This window comes from Gallinula chloropus, assembly GCF_964237585.1.
Source record: "Gallinula chloropus genome assembly, chromosome: 1".
NCBI lineage: Eukaryota > Metazoa > Chordata > Aves > Gruiformes > Rallidae > Gallinula > Gallinula chloropus.
Genome location: NC_140085.1, coordinates 183,736,670 through 183,760,457, shown reverse-complemented (window position 1 = coordinate 183,760,457; position 23,788 = coordinate 183,736,670). Strand labels below are relative to the sequence as shown.

Genomic DNA, 23,788 nt, shown 5'->3' with positions numbered 1-23,788 from the left:
GTGTGGGTATGCACGTGGACAGGTTCTAGTGTGCTTGTTTAAGGTGTTGTCTCCACACCCAGTACGGGGCAAAGCCAAGACCTTGGAACTCGAGCTGTGGTTGTTGGGTTAACTATGGGGCTGGCAGTGGGGTTATGACTTTGCCAGGAATTTTGTACTGGTGATAAGAGGCCAGAGCGTGTCTGTAACAGGACAGTGAGAGGCCAGGCACAGTGAGACTGACACTCTGCTTTCACATGCATCATCACAAATGCTTCTAATGAAAACTTGCTATGATTGCAAATTCCAGTCAGAGCTTTAGCTTGGCTGGATGGAACAGAAGAGTACAGGCCCTGCTACAAGGAAGGAGTCACATGAATTTTCATGTAATCTGTGCCTGTCTTTGTTCCTTGATAAAAGACAACCCCATGTTACTATGCTGCTGGCTGGGGAGTTTTCTAGCAGAATCTGAGAGTAGTGCTTGGGGCCTTGGCTCAGGTGGTAACTGAGCTGTGCTGCTGTCCTGAACAGCCAGCAGGCCTGAACTGGGTCAGTAACCAACAAACAGTTCTGTTGGCCACTGCTAAGGAGCCTGTATGTCCTTCAGCTTACCCATCCTCACCTTCAGCCAGAACAAGTGCAAGTTAGGGAGGGATGATTCTGTCAGGGTGAGTACAGCTGTTGCAGGAGGATGGTGCTGCAGCCTGGCATGACAAGCAGGATGTGATGCAATCAGAAGGGCAGGGACTCACACTGGTTCCCCTACACGTACTACTGTGAGGCCAGGTGTAAAACTACAGCATGAGGGCACACCCCTCCTCAGCCAGGTGTAGTTAAACTACAGCATGAGGGCACACCCCTCCTCAGCCACAGCTGATGCAACGGCAGGGTAGTGAGCTTGACTAAATACACAGCTTTCTTAAAAATGGTTTATTTCATTAACTTACCCTTTTGTACCTAAATGATGCATTTTTGTATTCAAACATTTTTAAGACAAAAACAGGTGGAAGTCATCCTTTCTTAATGTAGAAAGGAAGATACAGTCCCTTATTTGATCCACTGTACATAGCACACGTTGTTTAGTGTATGATGCCCTTCCTGGGCTGCCTGCAAAGACTGTTTTATCACTGCCCTTACAGCAGAACTAGTTATACATTAAGCAGTCAATCAAGAATCATTTAATTAAAAAAAACCCAAAAGAGAAACTCAAACTCCTGTTCATAATTCAGAAGGCTTCTTGGAGTGCAAGTCCTGCTACCCGCTCATCTTTGGAAAGCCAAAGTAGCAAAACATCGCTGGCTGCAGCCAGGGAAGCGGCAGCTACTGCAGGCAGAACAGGGCATCCACACCTAAAGTGACTTGAACAAGTGCTCAGGGGCAGCTGATGCTCCCTTGTCTTTGAGAAAGAGGCCTCAGCAGAGGTGTTGCTGAGGAGCTTTTAAAAAAGCTAAATTTGGTGTAGAACACTCATTAATCCATAGGAAAATTCAAAGAAAGGGACAACTTACAATTATTGCACCAGCGCGGTATAAAAATGAGTAAAATGCACAGCTCTTGCTTGTGTCATACTCTGGGAGGAGAGGGGGTTACTCAGACACTGACCAGACGTGCTCTATGGTTCCTATAATTAGAAAATCCTAAATACCGACACCATTACAGACAGACTCGGGGGTTATTCGGACACTGTGCTGGACGTACTGGCAGTGTTCTCTTGGGCAGGAAGGACGACTTCTTTCAAGTCCTGCAGTAGCTCAATCTTACTATCCAGTTGTCTTCTGCTTTCCAGAAGTTCCTGAATTTTTTCCTCTGTTCCTATTAGGCAAAAGAGAGCAGCTTTTATTCATACATAACTACTATTAATCTAAAATAAATGCTATATATGCATTAGTGCTGCAGAGGATACCAATGCTTGGTTTAACCCACAACACAACCTCTGCCTTGCTGAGCAAAGTCTCCAGCCTAACACCCTGTCTGCTTGGTCTCTTTGTCAAGGGATGGGCTGTGCCTTGGGTGGAAGGGGCCAGCAGGACATCAGGGATGGTGATGTGCACCCATGTCTGTAACACGTTCATTTGAAAGGAGCAGCCAGAACCCCGGTGGCATCCAGTGCCTCTTGAAGGGTCCGGGGAGTGGCTCGTTAAAGAGCGACTTGGACACCTGGCCTGATCGTGGACTAAGAAATCCCAGCTGACCCCTCTTCTCTCTGCTCCCCTCTGCAGTCAAGCATCACTGACATTTGGCAGCACATCCAGTCACTGTTCCCACCACAGCATGTGCCCACTGGTTCCACAGTGTCAGCTCAAGAGCTGGCAGGTCTGTGATGGACATCACCGCCTCCACGGCTCCCACAGGCAGCCTCTAGGGCAGCTCTGTGTGGTTAACAGAATGAGCTGGGTGTGTATCTGAAGTTAAAGCTGGGTAGGTGCTAGTGGGAGCTGGAGGCACCATCCCCCACCCAAGAATATTTGGGTATCAATTAATAAATTATCTGAAATAAAGAGCAGACACGACCGCTGTGTCACTCTGTTCAGCCTGCAGCTCCACCACTTCTTCCAAAAGGACGTGGCAGAAATAGAAATGGCCCAGAGAATGATGTCAGCAATGGGAATGACCGGCCTATGGGTGTGCTTCCATAGGAAGGCAGGAACAGCCTGGGACCTCCCACCTCATATAGATGATATAAAGGGAAAACATACAGGTTTCTGTAAAATTGGGAATGGCCTGAGGAGCACGGACCTGGAATGACCACACCCACCCTTCCACAAGTGCTGTGGGGCTCTCAGTGAAGGTCCCACACAGCAGCTTCCAAACAAAGTGTCACCACCGCCTTTGCCTGCACAACTGAACTGCAGGAGCCACTGCCAGAGCCCCCCGGACAAGGAACACTACCAGATGGACAGACTGATGACCAGCAGAGGAGATCAAAAGCGCCTGAGGTGTTGTCCAGAAAGCAAGACTAAAGGAAGTCACTTCAACCTCCAACCTAGAAACCTGACGTTACCAAGGAGGTGACAGCAGGTCCCATGTGAAGAGCTTTACAGGCAGCCACGCTCGCCCTAACGCTGCGTGTGCCAAAGGAAACGTTTCTGTACGCAAAGGGGGTTTCTAACAGCAACTGTCGCAGATCAGAGTAGCCTCACAGTGCTGCCACGCAAGGCTTTAGCAGGGGTTTTCACTGACAATCCAAGAAGTGAAATATGTAAATTATTAAAAAGGGATGAAAGAAAAACATGTCAGATGACCTAAAATATTATTTTTCCAGGAGTAAGATCAACGATGACATAGTAGAATCATCATTACTGTTGGAAAAGACCTCCAAGATCATTTAGTCCAACCATCCCCTACCACCTGTATTACTCACTAAACCATGTCCCTAAGTACCCCATCCAACCTTTCCTTGAACACCCCAAGGGATGGTGACTCCGCCCCCTCCCTAGGCAACCCGTTCCAATGCCCAACCACTCTTTCTGAGAAGGAATTTCTCCTATTTCTAACCTGAACCTCCCCTGGCACAACTTGCAGCCATTCCCTCTTGTCCTACCAATAGTAATCCTAGACAGATTGGGACAAAAAAAAACCCACCCCAACCCCCCAAAAAACCCAAGCAGCTGGTGATTCCCTTCCCTCCCTTGTTTCACCTGTGACCAATGTGGTTTTCATTTCTTTCTGACTGGTTCATTCTAAGAGTTCCCTGGGATCTGTTTTGGAACCAATCTTGATGTGTGTTCGTTATCGACCTTGAATTAAAAGCAGGCTGATGGGATCAGCAAAGAAGGTTCCTGTGGTACAGGAGGAACAGAACTGCTCAAGTAGTGGGGAATGGGAGAGGGGGCAACTTGTACACGTGAGAATCACACTGTTCTGTGTGCAGAGGTGCCAACATCAGGAATTCCTCATGCAAGCTGAGAAGTGGATGCAATCATGGATGCAGCAGTGTGATCCAAGGTTGTGTCACATGAGGAATTCCAAGCAGAGATGTTTTAATGCCCTCAGGATGAGGTATGAGGCACCAGTGGAACCTTGTGTTAGATAACGCTGCAACACCAGTAACTCCCATTCCCAAAACAGGGACTTACATGTGAGAACGGGAGACTGAAGAGGAGCCTGGCTTCTTCAGTCGAGCAAAGGGGAAGCAGCAAACATCACCTTCAGCTACTGAACCTCAGCTTTAGCTAACTGAAACCCATTTCCCCTTTCACAGGGATAAATTACAACCCAAGTTAGAAGGAAGCTGCTGCTAGAAGGGGAAATGGGAGCCAGGGACTCGCCTGTCTGAAGAAGTTTTAACCTCGATGCTTACAATAGCTGAGACTAGAGTCCGAGTCCCAGAGCTTCCTCCCACACTGGTGGTGCCAAGCAAGTACTCCAGCCCTTGTTTTCATTTCACTAGGCATCCCCAGCCTGCTCCTCACAAAGCACGTTGCAATCCCCATCAGGCCACGTAAGCTCTGCTCAAAGAGCTTAATGCTCTGCACTGAATCCCAGCAGCCAGTCTGAACAGGCTCGAGGCGGGCAAGCTGCTGGAGGAGGAAGGGAAACAGCCCGCAGGAGACGGGAGTTCCTCTGGGGTGGAGACCCTCTGGCCTTTTATTAAAGCTCTGGAACTGTCACTTGCCTTCCCCTTCAGGTCAGCCAGCCAGACCTGACATACTGTGTTTCTAAAGATACAGGCAGCAAGGGAAAAACATTCCTGGGAATTTTCATTTTAAACAGTGATTCCATCAGCAAGCTGGGAACAACCTCAGTGCCAAACCCCACACACCAACTGCTACGACTCCAACAGGGTTTTTTTCCACATACCTGAATGAATATTGGTCAGTATATTTTCAAACAGTCCACAGTCAAAGAGTGACATTACTGTCTCTTCATATTCTGGGAAAGAGAGAACTGGATTTAGTGTTTCTGAGTAAAGGTTTACAGAACCCTCATGTTAATGTGGAGCCCAACATCAGAGGTAGCACAAACCAGGTATTATTTATTTTCTATTACTCTGATTGCTGGAGGGTTTAAGATGTTATCCTTATCTATACTGAGAAAGAAGGATCATATTGTCAGTTCTATTTCGTTGTTGTTGTTGCTGCTGTTTCGTACAGAAGACCAGAACTGGGACCTACCTGCAATTCCCTGTTTGGCTCCACACCACGTGAACAGCCCGTTTAACAAGCAGACGTATTTCATTCCATGGTGCCAGCGCTGTCTGTGTAGCAGCAGGGCTGACCATACCCATGCCTCTTGGCCCATCATGTGACACATGGGACAGTGTTATCACCATTCGGTGTTAAAATCCAGCCCAGAATTATGCCTCAGTTTCCTAACTAAGGCTTCCCATGGAATGAAACACAGAATGCCTAGAGAATTCACACTGCCATTCAGGGGTTTGCTTAATGGTGAAGACCTTTGAACTCCTAAAGAGTCCTGGACTTCACTACTGTTTCTGGCAGCTGCACACAAGCTGCTCGTGAAGATGATTTAGCCAGGTGGGACATTCCACTTCCCATACACCTGCTTCAGTTACTTTGCATAAATTATCATTCTTTATCCAAAGGGATTAGTCATAACTTCATAAAGCTGAAAGGACCCAGTTATTTGGCACTATGGAAGTATCCCTGGGAAGGTGGCCCAGGGCCAAGTGCCCGGCGTTCTGATTGGCACTTCTGCTCTGAAAGCAGAGTCCCCATGGGCCTCCTACCTGTTTCTGAAGTGTTGTCATCCATCAGCTTCTCCTGCGCCAGGTGAAGGGTGTCCAACATCTCTTCAAATATGTCATCCAGAAGCCCGGCCTGCTTGCACTTCCGCAGGAAGTCTATCCGGACTGGGGAGACACAGAGCCAGAGAAGCCATCCCTTGAAGCAGGTGCTAGATTTGCCCAAACCCAGCAGAAGCAACGAGAAGCACTTCCACAGCTCTCCACTACCAACCCCAACGCCTCCCCATACCCCCTACTGTAGGAAAACAAGTGATTTGCCTCACTCTTTCCCTCCCAGTCCTCAAGACTGCAGCGCGGACTGAACAGGCGGAAGGATAAAAAACAGTGCAAGAAGTGAATCAGTACTGGATTTGGGAAGAAAACTAAGGCTACTTTTACTCCCAAGTGCTTCAGGCATTACACTAACTCGCATTTACACGCCCTTGTCAGATTCAGGTTGCCAAGCACATAACCACTTGTGTTTCCTTCATCTCAGAGCAGCAGGGCAGCAAGAGCTTCAGTAAGATCAGTTCAGTGGGCTGTTGGGAAGAGCTATCAGCTCACGACCTTACTCTTTACTGGAGGTTTCTGCCAGAAAAGAAGCATCATTTCATTTACAGGAGATGCCCTATGAGCATTCCAGGGTTCTTTAGAGGTTCCCTGTTCTTTATAGTGGTAGTAAAAATTCAAGCAGCCACCTACTGTTACACCACCGTGCCCAGGTACTGCGCATAGCCATGGGACAGTGAATAATCACCGCCACCACCTGTTAAACTTCCAAGTGACAGCATAATCCCAACAGGTCGCAGCAGGACCTTTGGGGTAGCACAAAAACTGTAGGACTGAAGGATGGGTCTGGTGGTTGATGTCACTGTCGTAGAACTGTATTGATGCAGTAAAACAGTGTGAAGCACCCTACATACACCTAGGGGTGAAAACCAGCATGCGCATGCGGCAGCAGCAAAGCCCGTGCCAGCGTTTAACAATCCCCATTCCCACCCAGTGAACCAGAGCTCCCTTCCAAGGTGTGCTAAACTCCTCTCTCACACTGCCATGTCACCGCTCAGCCCCCGCTGCTCCCCACGCCTCCCCCACTAACCCCTTCCAGAGCCCCACCTGGCACCACTGCACCCCTCTCCTTCAAGGGGCTCAGCTCAAGGAGACCGAGGTGACAGAGCGGGGACACTCCCAGGAGCCCCCCCAGCTCACATCCCACAGCCAGTCTCGGCCCAAGCCCAGATCTGTTCGCTGCACAGTCACTAAGACCCGCGCAGTCACTCCGCGCGTCAGACTTCCGCTCCCTTCCCGGAGCGGAGAATCTCTCGTCTCAGCAGAGTAACGAAGGTGCATTCGCAGCCCCGCTGCTGTCGCCCATCTCCAAGCTCTGAACTTCAGTATGACCCAGCACCATGTCTCCCAGCTGTGCTGCAAAGCCAGTCACACCTTTCTGCCTGTTGTTTTTCCTTTTCAATATCCGTAAGCTGTTTTCCTCTGCTGTCTCTTCTGTACTCTGTAAGAGAAGCAGAACAACGCACTTTCACACCACACTGACAATTTACTGCTCTGTTTTTCCCTCTCTTGCCTGTACATTAGCAGAAAGAGGAAAAGCAACCTCTATTTCTGTAACTACAGTCAGCTTCGCTGCACAGCTGATGCTACTCCTCCCCAGTCAGTCAGTTTTTAGAAAGGTAAGACAGAACTGCTTCAAAGCAAAAGTCCTTAAAGCCAGCCCACCCCGTTAATCACTGCATTTGCACAGACACTAACAAATGCTTACTGATAATTCCTCAGAATCATCAAGATTCTGTGGTCCTGGTGGATGACAGGTTGGCCATGAGCCAGCAGTGTGCTCTGGTGGCTAAGAGAGCCAATGGGATCCTGGGGTGCATCAGGAGGAGTGTGGCCAGCAGGTCAAAGGAGGTGATCCTCCCCCTCTACTCTGCCCTGGTCAGGCCCCACCTGCAGTATTGTGCCCAGTTCTGGGCTCCCTGGTATAAAAAAGTCAGGGATCTCCTGGAGAGAGTCCAGCAGAGAGCTACAAATATGATTAAAGGCCTGGAGCATCTCCCCTGCGAGGAAAGGCTGAGTGATCTGGGGCTGTTCAGCCTTGAGAAAGGAAGACTGAGAGGGGATCTTATTAATGTTTATAAATATCTCAAGTGTGGGACACGGGGAAATGGCCAGTCTCTTTTCAATGGTCTGTGGAGACAGGACAAGGGGCAATGGCTGCAAGTTGGAACATAGGAAGTTCTGCACCAATATACAGAAGAACTTTTTCCCAGTGAGGGTGACAGAGCCCTGGGACAGGCTGCCCAGGGGGGTTGTGGAGTCTCTTCTCTGGAGATATTCAAGACCCACCTGGACACCTCCCTGTGCGACCTGTCCTAGGGAGCTGCTTTGGCAGGGGGGTTGGACCCAGTGATTTCTTGAGGTCCCTTCCAACCCCTACAATTCCCTGATTCCCCATACCCCATCTAATACCAGACAGGATGCGAGAGGAGAGGGGGAATGTTTCTCTTTTCCTTTGGATAGGACACAGTCATCCTCCACCGTTCCACACCATACCACAATACCACAAAGGCTTAAGCTGTGCAACAAAACTCTGTCCAGTGTAAAAACACATTGCTTACACAGCAGTAAACAATTTATCCTGCAGTGATAAATCTGGGGCACCCCCAGCTTCTTATCTACAGCGTTTGCATTGATTTCTGAGCTCACTGGCCCCAGGAGCACTGGAAATGGCACACTGCTGCAGAAACGGTAAGTGGATTTACAGCCTTGAAATTCCTGGAGACAAGGGACCTGCCCTTACTACACATCATAAAAGCTGCAAAGATTGCTCACATCCGCTCACATCAACACCTCTTTAATCTCAAGACCTAGAAAAGGCGGAACTTTTTCCTCAAGGAAAGCTGGATGCTAATTCCTCTAGGAAGGAGAAATCCTGACCCCTCCAAGAGTCAATGGGAGTTCCCCTGCATGCTTTGTGGAGCCAAGAGAATACCCTCAAAACTTGAAACAAGCTGTATTTACAGGGCTTTTTAACGACAGCCTCTACAATAACTCCCCTGCAACCAGAGGGATGCGCTGCTTGGTAGCTCCCAAACACCTGGGAAGGCCATTGGCACCGGCTGAGCTGAGAATTGCCTGATGTGAGTGAAAATCTGCTGCAGCTACCGTGAGCACAGGCTCCCAAAGGAGTAAGTGCTCCTTTCAAAGGCCAAGGGACTCATCCAAAGCAGTTTTTTACTGTGTCAAGCTCTGGGCAAATCCGAGGGCTGTAGTATTCCCAAAGAAAAGGAGCCCCCAAAGGGAAGGTCTTTTGGTCATGTCAAGATCCCAGCCACCCAGTCAGCCTGGTTTGGAGCTTCCCACTGCAAGGGTGCCATGTCACCCTCAGGTAGCGCTGGCTCCGCCTGGAGTAGCTCCAAATGCAACCAGCTCTGTTCTGACAGAACAAGATCAAACCAAGGCAGCTATAAGGAAAAAGCTACTGCTTCTGTGAGGAAGTGGATTTCTGATTATGCTGTCACAACACTCCACTAAAGCAGTCCTGCTTTGCTGCAGCAGATGTGGGTTCCTGTTTTAGAACTGCTTGAAGTCAGAATTACCATTTGTTCCGCGATGGTGGAAGATTTCAGCGTGTGTCTTCTCCTCTTACTTGGCGTATCTATGAATCAAGAGACAACAAAAGAACAAATGTGTCAACCTCAGACTGACAATTTCACATCATCAGAGTTCTCTCTCTTCCAAGAAAAACCCCCAGCAATAGCAAGGCACTCCACACAGCAAGGCAAGAGGATGTTTCAGTTTCCCCAAATATCAGTGGAATTCACGTTATTTCCATGTAAGAAAACTTTCAAGCCCTAAACATTAGGAAGAAGTGCAAATCACTGCAACTTTGGGGTATCACTCTGCCTTTTAAATTCAGTATTAAAGCAAACCCCAGTTTTTAACGTAAGATTTTTGGCTGTGGCAGAGTGAACTGGTTCTCCCCAGCAGCAGCAGCACTACCTCTTCATGGTAAAAACCTCACACAAATTTATGAATGATTACTGACTTTTTCCAGTCAGTCCCTGTTTATATTAATACACCCTCAAAACTAAGACTACGTAAAGAGTCAGGTGCCCTAAAACCACAGGAATGGCAGTAAATTTTTCACTGATGAGATGACCTCCTAGAAAGCCTCCAGAAGCAACCTGCCATCTAAGTTCAGTAGTAGTTACACTACAAAGCATTTGCAGTGACGCGGTACAAGATCTCTGCAAGACCCTCTGCTTTCACTCTGTCCTTTCCATCAGCATGCCTCAGCTCCCCCCAACGCTGTAATGGGCAGCAGCTGAAAACAGCCCCAGCATCTCAAGCAGAAAAGGGCAACTCTGGCAAGGGAGGCACTGCAGGAGCAGAGGAAGCTAGCAAAGAGTTCAACCACCCACCAAAACTGGAGGGGTTTAAATGCAGTGGGGTTATACTGCCCCCTTCCCATCTTTCAGTGCTTAGTAGGGTTTTTCCTACTAGAAATCATCCCATGAAGAGAAATGAGGAGTTACTGGGGTGCCATGAGGCTTCCCATACCAAGCCTGGGGCTGGCATACTCTTCTTTGAGTACAGTGATGTGCCTCTGATTTGTCACAGCCTGAAAGCAAATCACAGCCTCTCACTTGATCCCAAGTAAAGCTGGCTGGCCTAGCCTGGAGCAGTCTAGGAGACACTGGCACAGGCACAGAGTGTTCCTTGCTGCCTAGCAGGACATGCTGGATCTGTGGTAGGATTTTCTCATCTCTTCCTGACGTTTGCGTTGGGGCTGCCTTATAAAACAAGAGCAACACAGACCGAAGAGCAGCCCAACACTTCGGCTCCCCACAGTGCTCTTCATTCTTCTGTTCATCAGCCTTTACTCCAGGTACACCCAACAATTCCGGTTAAGCTGAGGTTGGAGCCCATTTTCAAGTCCAAAATGCTCCCCCCCTCCCCTTCTGTACACAGCTTCAAGGACACCTCTTGGCTCTATCCCCTTCCAGTCACAAAGCAGAGCCCTGACATTTCATCACAGGAATGTTGCCTGAACCAAGAAGGGGATGTTCCTTGACTCCATTTTCTCCAAGCTCCTGGGGAAAAACAAGCCTGGAAAGGCAGCCCTTCTGTACCAGCTCCTGCTCCCACACAGCCCAGTGCTGGGTCAGCCTGCCCCAGGGAAACAGCTGAGCTACTACACCCCAGCTGGATCCTGAAAACCAGAACTACCATGGAGCCACAGGGCTTCCATGCCAGCCTGCCTCTCTCCCCATCCTGTGCAGGCCTGCAAATGCATTCAGGCAGGTGTCCTCTGCCTGCTCAGATGGGCCACCATATCCACAGCTTCAGCCAACCAATCCAACAGCTATTCCGAGTGCCAGGCACACATCCAAGAGCTGCTCAGAGGCAGGAGACACTGGGCTTGGGGAACCAAGCCTCATTTACCCAACTCTTAAAGCTGCTCCACACCTCCTCGGGGACAGCTACTCTTTCAGGAGGCCAGGCAGACATTGCCAGCAGAATCCACCTCCCCTCAAACAGAGGGTGCTCAAATTAACTGCCTCTGAAGCTGTCCTCTAGGGGAAAACTCTCCTCTTGGGGAACAGGCCATGCATTGTGTATGCAGCACTTGGAAGAAAACAAGACCTTCAATCTCTTAAGATTTAAGCCTTCCTTGTGAAGGAGGTGGCATACAGGGCTGTGTCTAATTCCGCCTCCTCATCCTGGAAATGAAACAATCCTGGCCCTGTCTAGTACTTAGGCAGGAGACCAGCTGAGACCCTGGACATACCCAATAGACTGACAACTATTAAACCACAGAAATCAAATTAATTTAAAAAAAGAGGATGGGAGGAATGTCAGCCCTTGAAGCTGCGGATAAATAAACCTCAAAACTACTAAGTGAAATAAGAAGCTGTATTTGGTTAGTGAACCACAGCAGTATCAGGTGTTAATCAGACCGTATTTCTGGCTGAGAAGCCCCAGATGCTGTGATGAAAAGTTTAAAGGATAAGCACCTAAACCACCCCTTGAGCAGCATCAGGGTGAAGCCAGAATTTTGTGAAGAAGATCAGCCAAGGTTCACTAGCAGGATCACACCATTTAGTGTTAGTGTTCATGGTTGGATAGAGCTTAACTTCCCAGTGAAGGCCAGGCTAGGGCCCACTCCTTTCTGAGCAGGACTGCAGGCATCAGTTTAAAGTCAGAGCTCTGGTTAATTCCAGGAGATTCCTGGCTAACCTCGAATCGGCAAGGACTGGGACTGACAAACTCGGCTGCCTTTCTGTAGCAAAGGAAGCAATCCTTCAACAGGGGGTGCATAACCCCTTCTGTTACACTTAACAAAGCTCTTTGGGATCCTTCAGGATGAAAGGCCCTGCTTAAAAACCTACCACAGGGAATACAGAAGATGCAAATGTGAACAGGTAATGTCACCACAAATAAAAACCCCAAGGGAAGCCCTTCCTTTGCTAGTCAGCTGCAAGCCTGTGCATCACTCCTTAGCGTGGCTCTCGTATCTCACATGGATTTGGCAGGCTGCTTGGGCCCACCTGCCCACACAGAGTCAGGGGAATTCCATTAAGGATCAGGTCCCACAGCGTTTTCAGTCAGTTTTGAGGGAGATTCAGCAAAGATGAAAGACAAACATTTCCCTCTGCAAGAAACCTGCTCAATTTTTGTGCATTCACATGGATCTCAAACCACTCCTGCAGAATTATAACAATGCTTAACAGCTCAGTTATAAAGGTGGAGTAGCATTTTGTTATTGTTGTTCAAATGAGCTATTGACTGTAAGATGCAAACTTTTAAAACAAATAAAAATCAAGGAAGCCATTAAAGAAACTCACCGTAGTGATTGGTCCTATTGCCTGGGTCATGTTTTGGGCAGAACACTCTAAAATGTAAGTTCAGTTTTAAGAAAAAAAGTATTAATAAATACAGAAACAGAGTTGTGCTGACTGATTTTTAACGGATATTTCCCCCTCTTTTCATTGAACATAAACTGAAAGACACTTTAAAAACCAATCAGGGTTTTTATCCAGCATTTCCCACCTAGGAAAGCACCTGACAAAGTCACTCATGTACATACACAAGCTGGTGATTTGTACTTTTAGAGCCTCAGTGGACTCTGAACACTGAAGCTTTGAATTATCAGTTCCATTACTCCCTCCCACACCCCTCTGTTTGGACTTGCTCTCTGTTCATCTCCCAAATCAGACACAGTTCAGCTGGTCTGGCAATTGCTGTGGCAGAGGTACTCATTGAAACGCCTTATTAAAGTGAGATGAACACTGTCAAGGTGAAATACCACAGTACTAGCATTGTTTGACTGTAGTTACCACCTTTTCTGCCCCCTTACACCCTGTACTGCTCATGCCATGTCCAGAACCTCTTTAAACCTATCTCCTTACCAGTCAACTTGAACTTACAAGCCCTGTATGACGTGCCGGCACCGCCACACGGCACTGCACCATCACACACAGTACCAGTCACTTGCTTGGAGGTCTCTGTGCCCTTCCCTGTGCTGACAAGGTGGTCCCCAAATCCTGAGGGAGTAGAGTACCCTCTTTGAGATCCAGTAGCTTAAAGCTGCTCAATCTATTCGTTCCTTAAAGACTTCAGTAATATGTGAGAAGGGAATGTCTCCTCTGGTTCTAGGAGAGCGACGTGAATTCCTCAGAAGAGGCAAAATGCAACAAATATAGCTGGAAATACCCCTCATCTTCTGGGCACAATAACGTGTGGAGAACGTGAGCCAGCTTCTATAAAATGCCTTTCTTACAGAAGGATCCCAAGTCACTTTTTAAGCAAAATTGCCTTGTCAAGAACATGGTTTAGCTGACCTCTTCATCTCCAAATCTGTCAAGACTAATGCTCAAGTGTTTGGGAGCAATTTTTAAAGGGAGCTGCATTTACTAAGAGATTTCTTAATTATTCTTTTATTTTAACAAAACAGAAGCACTGACCTTAGAAATGCAGTGTGCTTCCTTGACAAGCCAACTTTTTAGCATGAAATTCATTTTGACACCCAAAACCCCCAGATTTATATGTCTAACAATTCAATCAGAAAGCCAAGCACCGGAGGCACCTTATTTACATCTCTCAACCTCAAATATTGCCCTCCCCTCCCTTTAATTCTATTCTTTCCCCTGTTAAAAACAACCTTCCCAAGTACATCTTGCAAAGAACAGACAATGCTTTTTTCTAGCCAGGCCACTTTATTTAGCAGGACTTCCCTTCTAGCAGTTTTTGCAAGCTGGCATCACAAATTACGCTTATTTCCCCACCTCTACTCTTACTTGCCATTTCCATACCACTGTATGCCCTCTCTTTTGTTTTGTTTTGCTCTACCTGTTTGGATAATCACACATCATCATCATCACAAGGAGGGCAACTCCAGATTTAAAAACACCAGCTTGAGAACTCTTGAGGCTTTGCAGCACCTTATGTTTCTCCATAAGAAAGTGCAGGGGGATGTCAACCCACACTCGCTGCTTTTCAAGACTTGCTCCTCTCCAATAATTTCAGGCTGAAGACATATTTTGTGCTTTATTTATGCTGCTGCTACTGTGCAGGAGTCTTTGGGTTCAAAAATCCCTGAAACCCACCTCACCATCCCTCTCTAATCCAGTCCTTTTCTGTCTCTTCAATGCAGGTTGCAACAGCCTAGTTTCATTGCTAGTCTCACACAGTGACTTACAGCATTTTTAAGGGTGCCTCTTCCAAACCTCCAAGGTCACCAGATCAGAAAACCACCCAATCAAACTATACATTCAACCAGTTCTTTAACACCTGGCATCTAGACTGCTATCTGTCCAAATTAATTTTTCAGCATCTTGGGAAGCCCTGTCTTAGAAAGGACACCAGCCTGAGGTGTCCTTCTAAGGCTCTATCAGAGCCACTGACTCTGTGATCACGGAAAGTTCCCATCTTTCCAGCTACACTTTCATGAGTGTTTTAGGTTTGCATGGCAAGGTTTTGGTAGGGGCCAGGGAGGCTGCTGGCCAAGGCCAAGCCAATCAGTGACAGTGGTAGCACCTCTGGGATAACACGTTGAAGAAGGAACAAAAAACCAACTCAAGGGGCACCTTTTGGCTGCCAGAGAAAGAAGTGAGAAGATGAGTGTTGTAGTTTTGTTGTAACTTATGTGGTTCTGGTGGAGGAGGTAGCTTCTGCAAGCAGCAGCCAGAAGCTCTCTGTAGGCCCCAGAGAGCAAACACCAGCCAGCTCAAAGCCAGAATTGTTGTTAACCAAGGCCAAGCCCATCAGCAATGGTCACAGTGCCTCTGGGAATCACATTCAGGAGAAAAAAAATGCTAGCAGCTACTTTTTGACTTCAGAGAAGGGTGTAAGATGTAAGAAACTGTGCAGGCACCAAGACCAGAGCAGGGGGGGAGGAGGTGCCCCAGGTGGCAGTGAGAAAGATGCCCCTGCAGCCCATGGAGAAACCCATGGTGGAGCAGGTGTCCCCCCACAGCCCATGGAAAGGCCCAGACCCCACCTGCAGCCTGCGGAGAGACCCCACACTGGAGCAGGTGGAGACATAAAAGAGATGCTGTGACCCATGTTGGAGCCTCTGTCAGCACTTGCAGCCCGTGAAGAGAAACAGAGACACAGAGATGAGTGAGAGAGAGAGAGATCTGTGCCAGAGGAGGTTTGCTGGGGGAGCTTGTGACTCCATGGAGGACCACGCTGGAGCAGTCTGGGCTCAAGAGACTGAGAGACATTCTGTGATTTATGACTGCACCCCATAGCAGTGACCCACGCTCAGGGAGCTGGTGAAGAGCTGAAGCCCCATAGGAAAGGACTCACGTTGGAGAAGTTCATGGAGGACTGTCTGCTGGGAGTGGGACCCCACACTGAAGCAGGGGAAGGGTGTGAGCAATACCCAGCCCCTGCCAAGAAGGAAAACAACTTATTAGGAACTGACCGAAACCCCATGCCTGCCTCATCCCTGCCCCTTCCCCTGCCAATTGAGTGGGGAAGAAGGGAGCAAAATCATGACTAAAGTGAAGTCTGCTCAGAAGAGAGGGGCAGGGGGAGGTGCTTTAAGATCTGGTCACACTTCTCATTGCCCAACTCTGGTCTCACTGGGTGTGCAGTGTAATAAATTAGAGTTTCTTTCCTTTATTCTGTGTTGAGTCTGTTTTGCCTGTGCCACTGATTGCAGGATGATCTCTCCCTGTCCTTATCTCCACTCCTGAGCCTCTTGATATGTATTTTCTCCCCGTCCAGCTGAAAAGGACAGTGAGAGAGCAGCTTTGGTGAGCATTTGGCCTCCAGCCAGGGTTAAACCACCACACTCTAAAGACACCAAGGTCAGTGAAGAAGAGGGGGCAGGAGGTGCTCCAGGTGCCAGAGAGAGATTCCCTTGCAGCCTGTGGGGAAGGCCATGCTGGAGCAGGCTGCCCCCCTGCAGCCCATGGAAAATTACCAGGAGTAGAGATTCCACCTGCAGCCTGTGGAGAGGCCCCATGCTGGAGCAGGTGGATGCACCTGAAGGAGGCTGTGACCTGGTGGGAAGCCTGTGCTAAAGCAAGCTTGTGGCAGGATGTGTAGCCTGTGGAGAGAGGAGCCCATGCTAGAGCAGGTTTTCTGGGGGTATTTGTGATTCCGTGGGGGACCATACTGGAACAGTCTGTTCCTGAGGGTCTGCACCCCATAGAAGCCATGCTGGGGCAGTTAGTGAAGAACTGAAGCCCCCGTGGAAAAGGACTCATGTCGGAGAAGTTCATGGAGGACTGTTTGCTGTGAGAAGGACCCCACACTGGAGCAGGAGAAGAGTGTGAGGAGTCCTCCCCTGAGGAGGAAGGAGTGGTAGAGACAACTCATGATGAACTGACCACAACCTCCATTTCCCTGACCCCCCTGTGCCACTTGGGGGGAAGAAGGTAAAGAAATTGGGAATAAAGTTGAGCCTGGGAAGAAGGGAAGGGTGAGGGGAAGTGTTGTAAGATTTGGTTTTATTTCTCATTGTCCTATTCTATTAGCCAATCAAAACAGATTAACTTTATTCCTTGTTGAGCCCGTTTTGCTCATGATGTTAATTGCTGAATGATCTCTCCCTGTCCTCATCCAGACCCATAAGCCTTTTGTTATATTCTCTCTCCCCTGTCCAGCTGAGGAGCGCAGTGATAGAGCTGCTTTAGTAGGCATCTGCCCTCGAGCCAGGGTCAACACACCACAATGAGCTTTGCAGACTTGTGAAGATGTACAGGCATAAACAAAACACATCCTCTTCACTGTACAGCTGGGCTTGTGGCCTTGCAGAAAGACATTATTTGTTTTGGACTAAGAACCCTAGTGAAGCAGCCAGGAGTGCAAGTATTTTGACACAAAAGGACCTGTCTTCCACTACTACTAAGCTCTGCTCCAGTCCATCTCTTCCTGGAACAAGTAGCAATTAGATGGTTTACTAGATTAATCTCAGACTAACACGGCCCTTGGACAGAAATGGGCAATGGAGGCTTTATGCATCTCAGATTTTACTTTATCTTCAGCACTCCAAAAGGTCCCTAAGTCACAATTTCTCAACTCTTTCATCTGCAACCTGCAAACCACTTGCTCTATTAATGACAACTCAATGGAGCAGACACCAGGACTAGCATGATCAGGACAGAAAATTCCCTTCAAAATGTGCTTGTACTAACACTAGCAATGTACTTGAAAAGCAGGAAGGTCTTTGGTGGGAACAGAGTTCTCTGCTAGCATGTGGAGGGAAAATGGTCAGAATTTGCCTCGTGTGAACAGATCCAGAAGTGCTCAGACTACATTTATTGAAGCTTCTGAACCAACAGAAATTGAGAATTTGAGTGACATTAATAAAAATACTGGTCCTTGAAGACTAGCTAAATAGCCAGTAAGGACTGACTTTTGTGGTTTTAGCCTTGTGATCTTTCAGGTGTGTTGCAGCCTCAAACACTAAAGAGATTCCTTCCCACCAGTGTGATGTTTTCCTGTGAAAAGCAAACATTTCCCCCATTGCTTGTGAACAGAGGATCACTTTAAGAGAGGAGAATGTACTTCCTTTTGAAGAAAAGCCCTTTAAACCCCACACAACCCTTCAGCCTCTCTTCCCAAGCCCACTACTGAAACCCTGACAGCGACTGGAGAATCGGTGGTTAAATACCGGTAGACTCCGTTTACTTCATCCGTCTCTATGGCCGCGTCATCGCAGAGGGCGCAGAAGTAGTGGTAGCTCCTGCGACAGGCTCTCTCCTCACAGCCCACCGTGGCGCCTTTCTTGCGGCAGAAGTTGCACATCTGGAAGAGGATGAGCTTGAGCAGGTGAGTGGTACAGGCTGTGACCAAAAGTCTTGCCACACGAGGGTAATACTGTCCTCATTGACTCCTGCAAGCCCCTACCCTAGACACTATTGCAGCTGCCTTTTTGCTATCTCACCTCTGTTTCATACTGATGAATAAGAGCCACGTGAAGGCACCAGGCAACATCCCTTCCTCCTCCAACCCTTGCCCGAGTTATTTCAACACCTATTGGGGTTAGTGCTTGGATTTGTGTTTTCTAAGCTAACTTCGTAGTGAAAAGAGTCCCACCTGGGATGTAAGGGAGGAGGGCAGCTGAGGACAACACCAGTAAGAAAACCTCATATAAATAAGCTTCATTCTGCTAAAACCAGAAGGTTGCCTCCCTCTGATGAACTGCATCATTTTGTTTCAGGCACTGCCTTAGTCCTTTACCAAAGTCTCTTAGGAAACTTAGACTAAGGACTTAAAGGCCAGAAAAAAACCCAACAACATTTTAATATGAAGTGAACTGGATTTCACCAAATATAATGTCAAATCAATGTTTCTAACTCTAAATCTGTGATTTCCCTACTCTTAGTATATTAGGATCAAGTACCTCCCTTCTTTTTTCCAAGTATGAAGACTCTCTGTCCTTTTTACAGAATGAACTAGGACTAAGTGTGTAGATTCAGAAAGGAATTCCTTACCAGCCGCTTTCCTCTCTTGATTTCTTTCAACACTGATGCCACATCAAACCTGATGTCCAGATTATCTGGGTTATATTCTTCAGATTCCACAAATCCCGAGGAAAATAACTAGAGACAAAAGAGACAGTATTAAGAACTAACAGAGGGACTCAGTCACCAGTGCATTCCAGAGGAAAGGCATCTCTTTTCTTCCTGTATCTGCCCTACCTAGGGAAGGTCAGTTTTTCTGGGGTTTTAGGAGGTTTCAACTAGACTGAACAAGGAGCTGTGCCTAAACCTCTTGCCTGTTTAAAGTTCCTCTGTCTAAATAGGAGATTTCACCTGACCTGAAGGTGAACTAAGAAAAGATAATAAGGTGAGAAAGTGAGCTAAGAAAGGTGAATGAAGAAAGTCTGGAATTCCAGGCTGCACTGAGTAAGAAGCAGCTCTTTGGCTGACAGACCTCCACACTTTGAACATCTTCTCACCCACTGGACACAACACTTCTCTCTAATGAAGTTTCCACACAGTCCAATGCTGACAACAGTTGAATGTGTAGGAAACACAGGAACATCATACAAAGCCTAGGAGAAACCCACAGAAAACACATCTATGCACTTTTGGGCCACTTTAATTCCCACAGAAGTCCTGGGCCATCACAGTAAGTAAGGAGGAAACCATCAACAACGTTTTTCTAATCATATATAACCAATTCCAAACAACACCAATTCCAAAAAAATCACCCTTAGGTCAACTGGCAGGCACAATCTATGCGCTCAGGGAAAAAGCCAAACACACAGGGAAGTCAAGGGTGGAGAAATTAGTGAAGTTATTGTTGAAAGAAAAAAAAGAGGACAAAGTTTCAACATTGAAGCAACATTGTATCCCTCACAATGTTGGTTTCAAACAAAACATCCCAGTAACATTGTTAAACAGGTATCAGATGTTTCTGAAACCTTCTGCTTCCAAAAAACAACAAAAAAAAAAAGGTGGAAAAATAAAGAGGGAAACATAAAACATGGAACAGCAAAAGCCAGAAAGCTCTTCTAGCAGCACACCCATCTCCTGCACGAAGCAACCATCACTGAAGGGAGAACATGGCACATGCAATGGATTCTGAACACCAAGAACCAGCTCCACCAAGATCCCACAACGAAGGGGAGGCTTTTTGATAGCAAGAAAAGAAAAAGCATTCTAGGACCACCACATACTTAAAGGCTCAGAGATATTTTTATTCCTTATTTTGCCTAAGGTACAGACTGGGAAAGTTTGTTACCTTGCTGATATACCAAGTGAGGTGAATATTTTCCTGCAAAGGTTTAAGCAAGTACACAACTTTTAGTTGTCTGAGAAGCCACGTTCAACTGTGTCTCAAGAAGACCTATTCCTACTGATAGGCCACGTGTCCAGAACCACTGTTCAGGCAGAGACACACAAGAAAACACCACAAATCAACTGACTAGAAGAGGGGAAATATAGCCCTCATTTTACAAAGGGCAAAAAGGAAGACCTAGGGAACTGGTCAGTCTCGCCTCCGTGCCTGGAAAGATCATGGGACAGATCCTCCTGGAAACCATGCTCAAGCACATGGAAATTTAGGAGGTGAATGGTGACAGCCAGTGTGGCTTCAAAAATCATAGAATCATAGAATTGTAGGGGTTGGAAGGGACCTCCAGAGATCATCGGGTCCAACCCCCCTGCCAAAGCAGCTCCCTAGGACATATCTCTCAGATAAGCGTCCAGGCAGGTCTTGAATATCTCCAGAGAAGGAGACTCCACCACCTCCCTGGGCAGCCTGTCCCAGGGCTCTGTCACCCTCACTGGGAAAGTTCTTCCGCACGTTGGTGCGGAACTTCTTGTGCTCCAACTTGCAGCCATTGCCCCTTGTCCTGTCCCCACAGACCACTGAAAAGAGGCTGGCAAATCATGCCCAACAAATCTGGTGGCATTCTATGATGGGGTTACAGCACTGGTGAATAAGGGAAGAGTGACAGATGTCCTCTACCTGCATTTGTGACACTGTCCAACGTGGCATCATTGTCTCTAAATTGAGGAGACATGGGTTTGATAGACCACTCTGTGGATAAGGAATTGGCTGGATGGTGGTACTCAAAGGCCAACAGCTCAATGTTCACATCAAGACCAGTGACAAGTGACATTCCTCAGGAGCTGGCACTGGGATCAGCACTGTTTAACACCTTTGTCAGAGACACAGACAGTGGGATCAAGTGCACCCTCAGCAAGTTTGCCGACAGCACCAGGCTGTGTGGTGAGGTTGACACACTGGAGGGAAGGGATGTCAGCCAGAGGGACCTTGACAGGCTGGAGAGGTGAGCTGGTATGAACCACATGGAGTTCAGGAAAGCCAAGTGCAAGGTCCTGTACAAGAGTTGGCACAATCACAAACACAAGTACAGGTTGGATGGAGAATGGATAGAGAGCAGCCGCCCTGAGGGTGCTGGAAGTCGAAAAGGTCAACATGAGCCTGCAATGCGTATTTGCAGCCCAGAATGCCAGCAGGTCAAGGGAGGTGATTCTGCCCCTCTACTCTGGTGGATGAGACCCCATTCTGGAGTACTGCATCCAGCTCTGGGGTCCCTAGTACAAGGAGGACTGTTTACAGGGGCATGTAGTGACAGGACAAGGGGTGATGGGTTTAAACTGAACAAGGATAGATTTAGATTCAACATGAGGAAAAAAATTCTTCCTTGTGAGGGCAGCGAGTCCCTGGCACAGGCTGCCCAGAGAAGCTGTAGCTGCCCCCTCCCCGGCAGTGTTCAAGGCCAGGCTGGATGGGGCTTTGGGCAACCTGGGCTAGTGGAGGGTGTCCCTGCCCATGGCAGGGGGTTGGAACTAGATGTTCTCTGAGGTCCTTCCAAACCACATCAGACTGTGATTTTACATTTCCAGCTGCATCCTCCCCCTGTCTGAAATTCTGGCCAAGCCCTGTTGCTTTTCATAGCTTTTCAATCTAACACAACCAACACTTTAATTCAGACACCATTGTAGAGTCAAAAATAGACAAGCAGAGGAAGCTTCCCCATTAGCCCATTTTCCCCATTCCTCTTAGGTACTAACAGCCACTCACCAGGCAGTCCTGATGAGCTGCAATGTTTCGCTCTTTGGCAATATACATCACAGAACCAGCCTCCCCGTCCGAGCAAAACGCACACGTTCTCCTCACCATCTTCGCCATCATCCAGAAGACACCTGGAGCAGGGAACCTGGGACAAGACACAAAGCAACTGACACAACTATCACACACCAGGAAGGACAAAGGAAAGCAGAGCTTGCTAGCACTTGCACTGGAACTGCTAAAACAGGAGGGAAACAGATTTCTTTCCGCTTAGAAAGTCACTAACAAGTGATGGGAGGTGTGTATGGGATGATACAGGAGCTTTCAAGCTTGCTTGGCAACACCTGCTCCAACAACAACAGGCAGAGCAGGCACACAAGTCACGCCCTAGATGTGAAATCTTTTTTATTTGGAAGGGATCATTCGTAGCACTGCTTTCCTTAAGCTAGTTCTGCCACATGCATGTCAGCATGTCAATGAAGGAGAGCAACACAGCTGTCCACAAACTTCTCCAGTGCATTCCAGGAGTCCACAGAAAACAAGAAACACAATTTCTTACTGCAAAAAGGATGTAGTGAAGAAGTGTTGAGAGGCTTATAAATAAAAGGGGGCAGAAGACAGAGTCAGATATGAGAGATTTGATCATTCTCTCTCGATGAGATGAGCACTAACCGAACAACATAATTTTCTCTATACCCTGAGATTTGCCCCACAGGTATCTGTCCTCTTTTCCTGTCCACATCCATTCTAGTCTTTACTGTTCTTGTTCTTCTTCACATGGTCTCTCTTTCCACCCAGCAGCTGCAAAATTTTAATGCCAGCTTCTTACTTCACAAAACAGTCCAAATACTTCTGGATAAGCCTTTACCTCCACCCCCCACCCCCCAAGCAGTTTAGAGCACCATGCCACACGTTAGTAACAAGAGTTTTACTTTGTCTGTGGTTTCTGTGCAAGTCCACCGTAGAAATCTTCAAGGATTCCCCACTCTTGCTAGGTGCAATATCCCACTCTGCCGTTGGCTGGAGATGTCACCTCTGACAGCACCAACTCCTGTAGGGTAAGACAAGTTTGCTGTTACTTTCAGGAAACAGGAAGATTTGAAATTACATGATTCCAGTGAGAGAGAGGCAGGAAGGTCTAAGCACAAAACAGACAGGAAATCTCACAACCCAGCAAATCTTGCAAACCCTTCTGTGGTTTTCAACAGCCAACCTCCCATTTCATTTGTTCCCATCTCCCTTCCACAAAGTGGAGGGGGCTGTCTTAAGTAAGAACACCAGAGTAGAAGGGGGCTTTTTTTATTCCTTTGGCTCTGCCACTATGAATTTACTTAATCACCACTGGCCACCCCACCTTCACACCCATCTATTTATTTGTTTCTCCCCATCCTTCTACTTCTTGTAAGCAAGGCAGGGTAGGGGCTGATTTTCATTATACCCATCTATTCAGCGACCATCACATCAGCCTCAGAACCTACATGTAAACAAATACAACAGAAAAAGTAGAAATGCCTAGAAACAGGAATATTGGAACCATAGGCTCATTTTGGTTGGCAAGTACTTTTATGATCACCAAATCCAACCATTAACCTGGCACTGCCAACTCAGCCACTAAACCATGTCCCTAAGGACCACGTCTGCAGGTCTTCTAAATACCTCCAGAGATGGTGACACTTCCCTGGGCAGCCTGTTCCAGAAAGTAAAAACCCATCTGGTGAAGACGTTTTTCCTAATACCCCATCTAAATATCCCCTGGTGCAACCTGATGTCATTTCCTTTTGTTCTATCACTTCTTACTTGGAAGAAGGGACACCTGGCTACAGCCTCCTGTCAGGCAGCTGTAGAGCATAATAAGGTCTCCCCCTCAACCTCCTCTTCTCCAGGCTAAACAACCCCAGTTCCCTCAGCTGATCCTCATAAGACTTGTGCTCTAGACCCTTCACCAGATTTGTTGCCCTTCTTTGGACATGCTTCAGCAGTGAGGGTCCCAAAACTGAACACAGCACTCAAGATGCAGCAACAAGAAACAGCAGACACAGGAAGGCCAGAAACACAGGAAGAAATTAAAAAGCAGAACAAGCTAGAGTTTGAGTGGTCTAG

General features: G+C 47.6%; 1 protein-coding gene across 2 annotated transcripts; it reads right to left on the bottom strand.

The window, feature by feature from the left end:
• Positions 1-732: 732 nt before the first annotated feature.
• PHF11 (PHD finger protein 11) lies at positions 733-22,631 on the bottom strand. Of its 2 annotated transcripts, none has more exons than XM_084260137.1 (10): positions 22,621-22,631; positions 21,701-21,836; positions 18,634-18,741; positions 17,811-17,959; positions 12,529-12,575; positions 9,277-9,335; positions 7,109-7,175; positions 5,669-5,791; positions 4,780-4,851; positions 733-1,791 (listed from the first exon to the last, which is right to left on the bottom strand). In XM_084260137.1, exons 2-10 carry the CDS (start codon positions 21,809-21,811, stop codon positions 1,652-1,654), a joined length of 876 nt encoding a protein of 291 aa, XP_084116263.1. In that variant the 5' UTR covers positions 21,812-21,836; positions 22,621-22,631; the 3' UTR covers positions 733-1,651. The 2 variants fall into 2 exon arrangements, with proteins under 2 accessions (XP_084116263.1, XP_084116264.1); XM_084260138.1 differs by having other exon boundaries at positions 17,811-17,944.
• Positions 22,632-23,788: the final 1,157 nt, after the last annotated feature.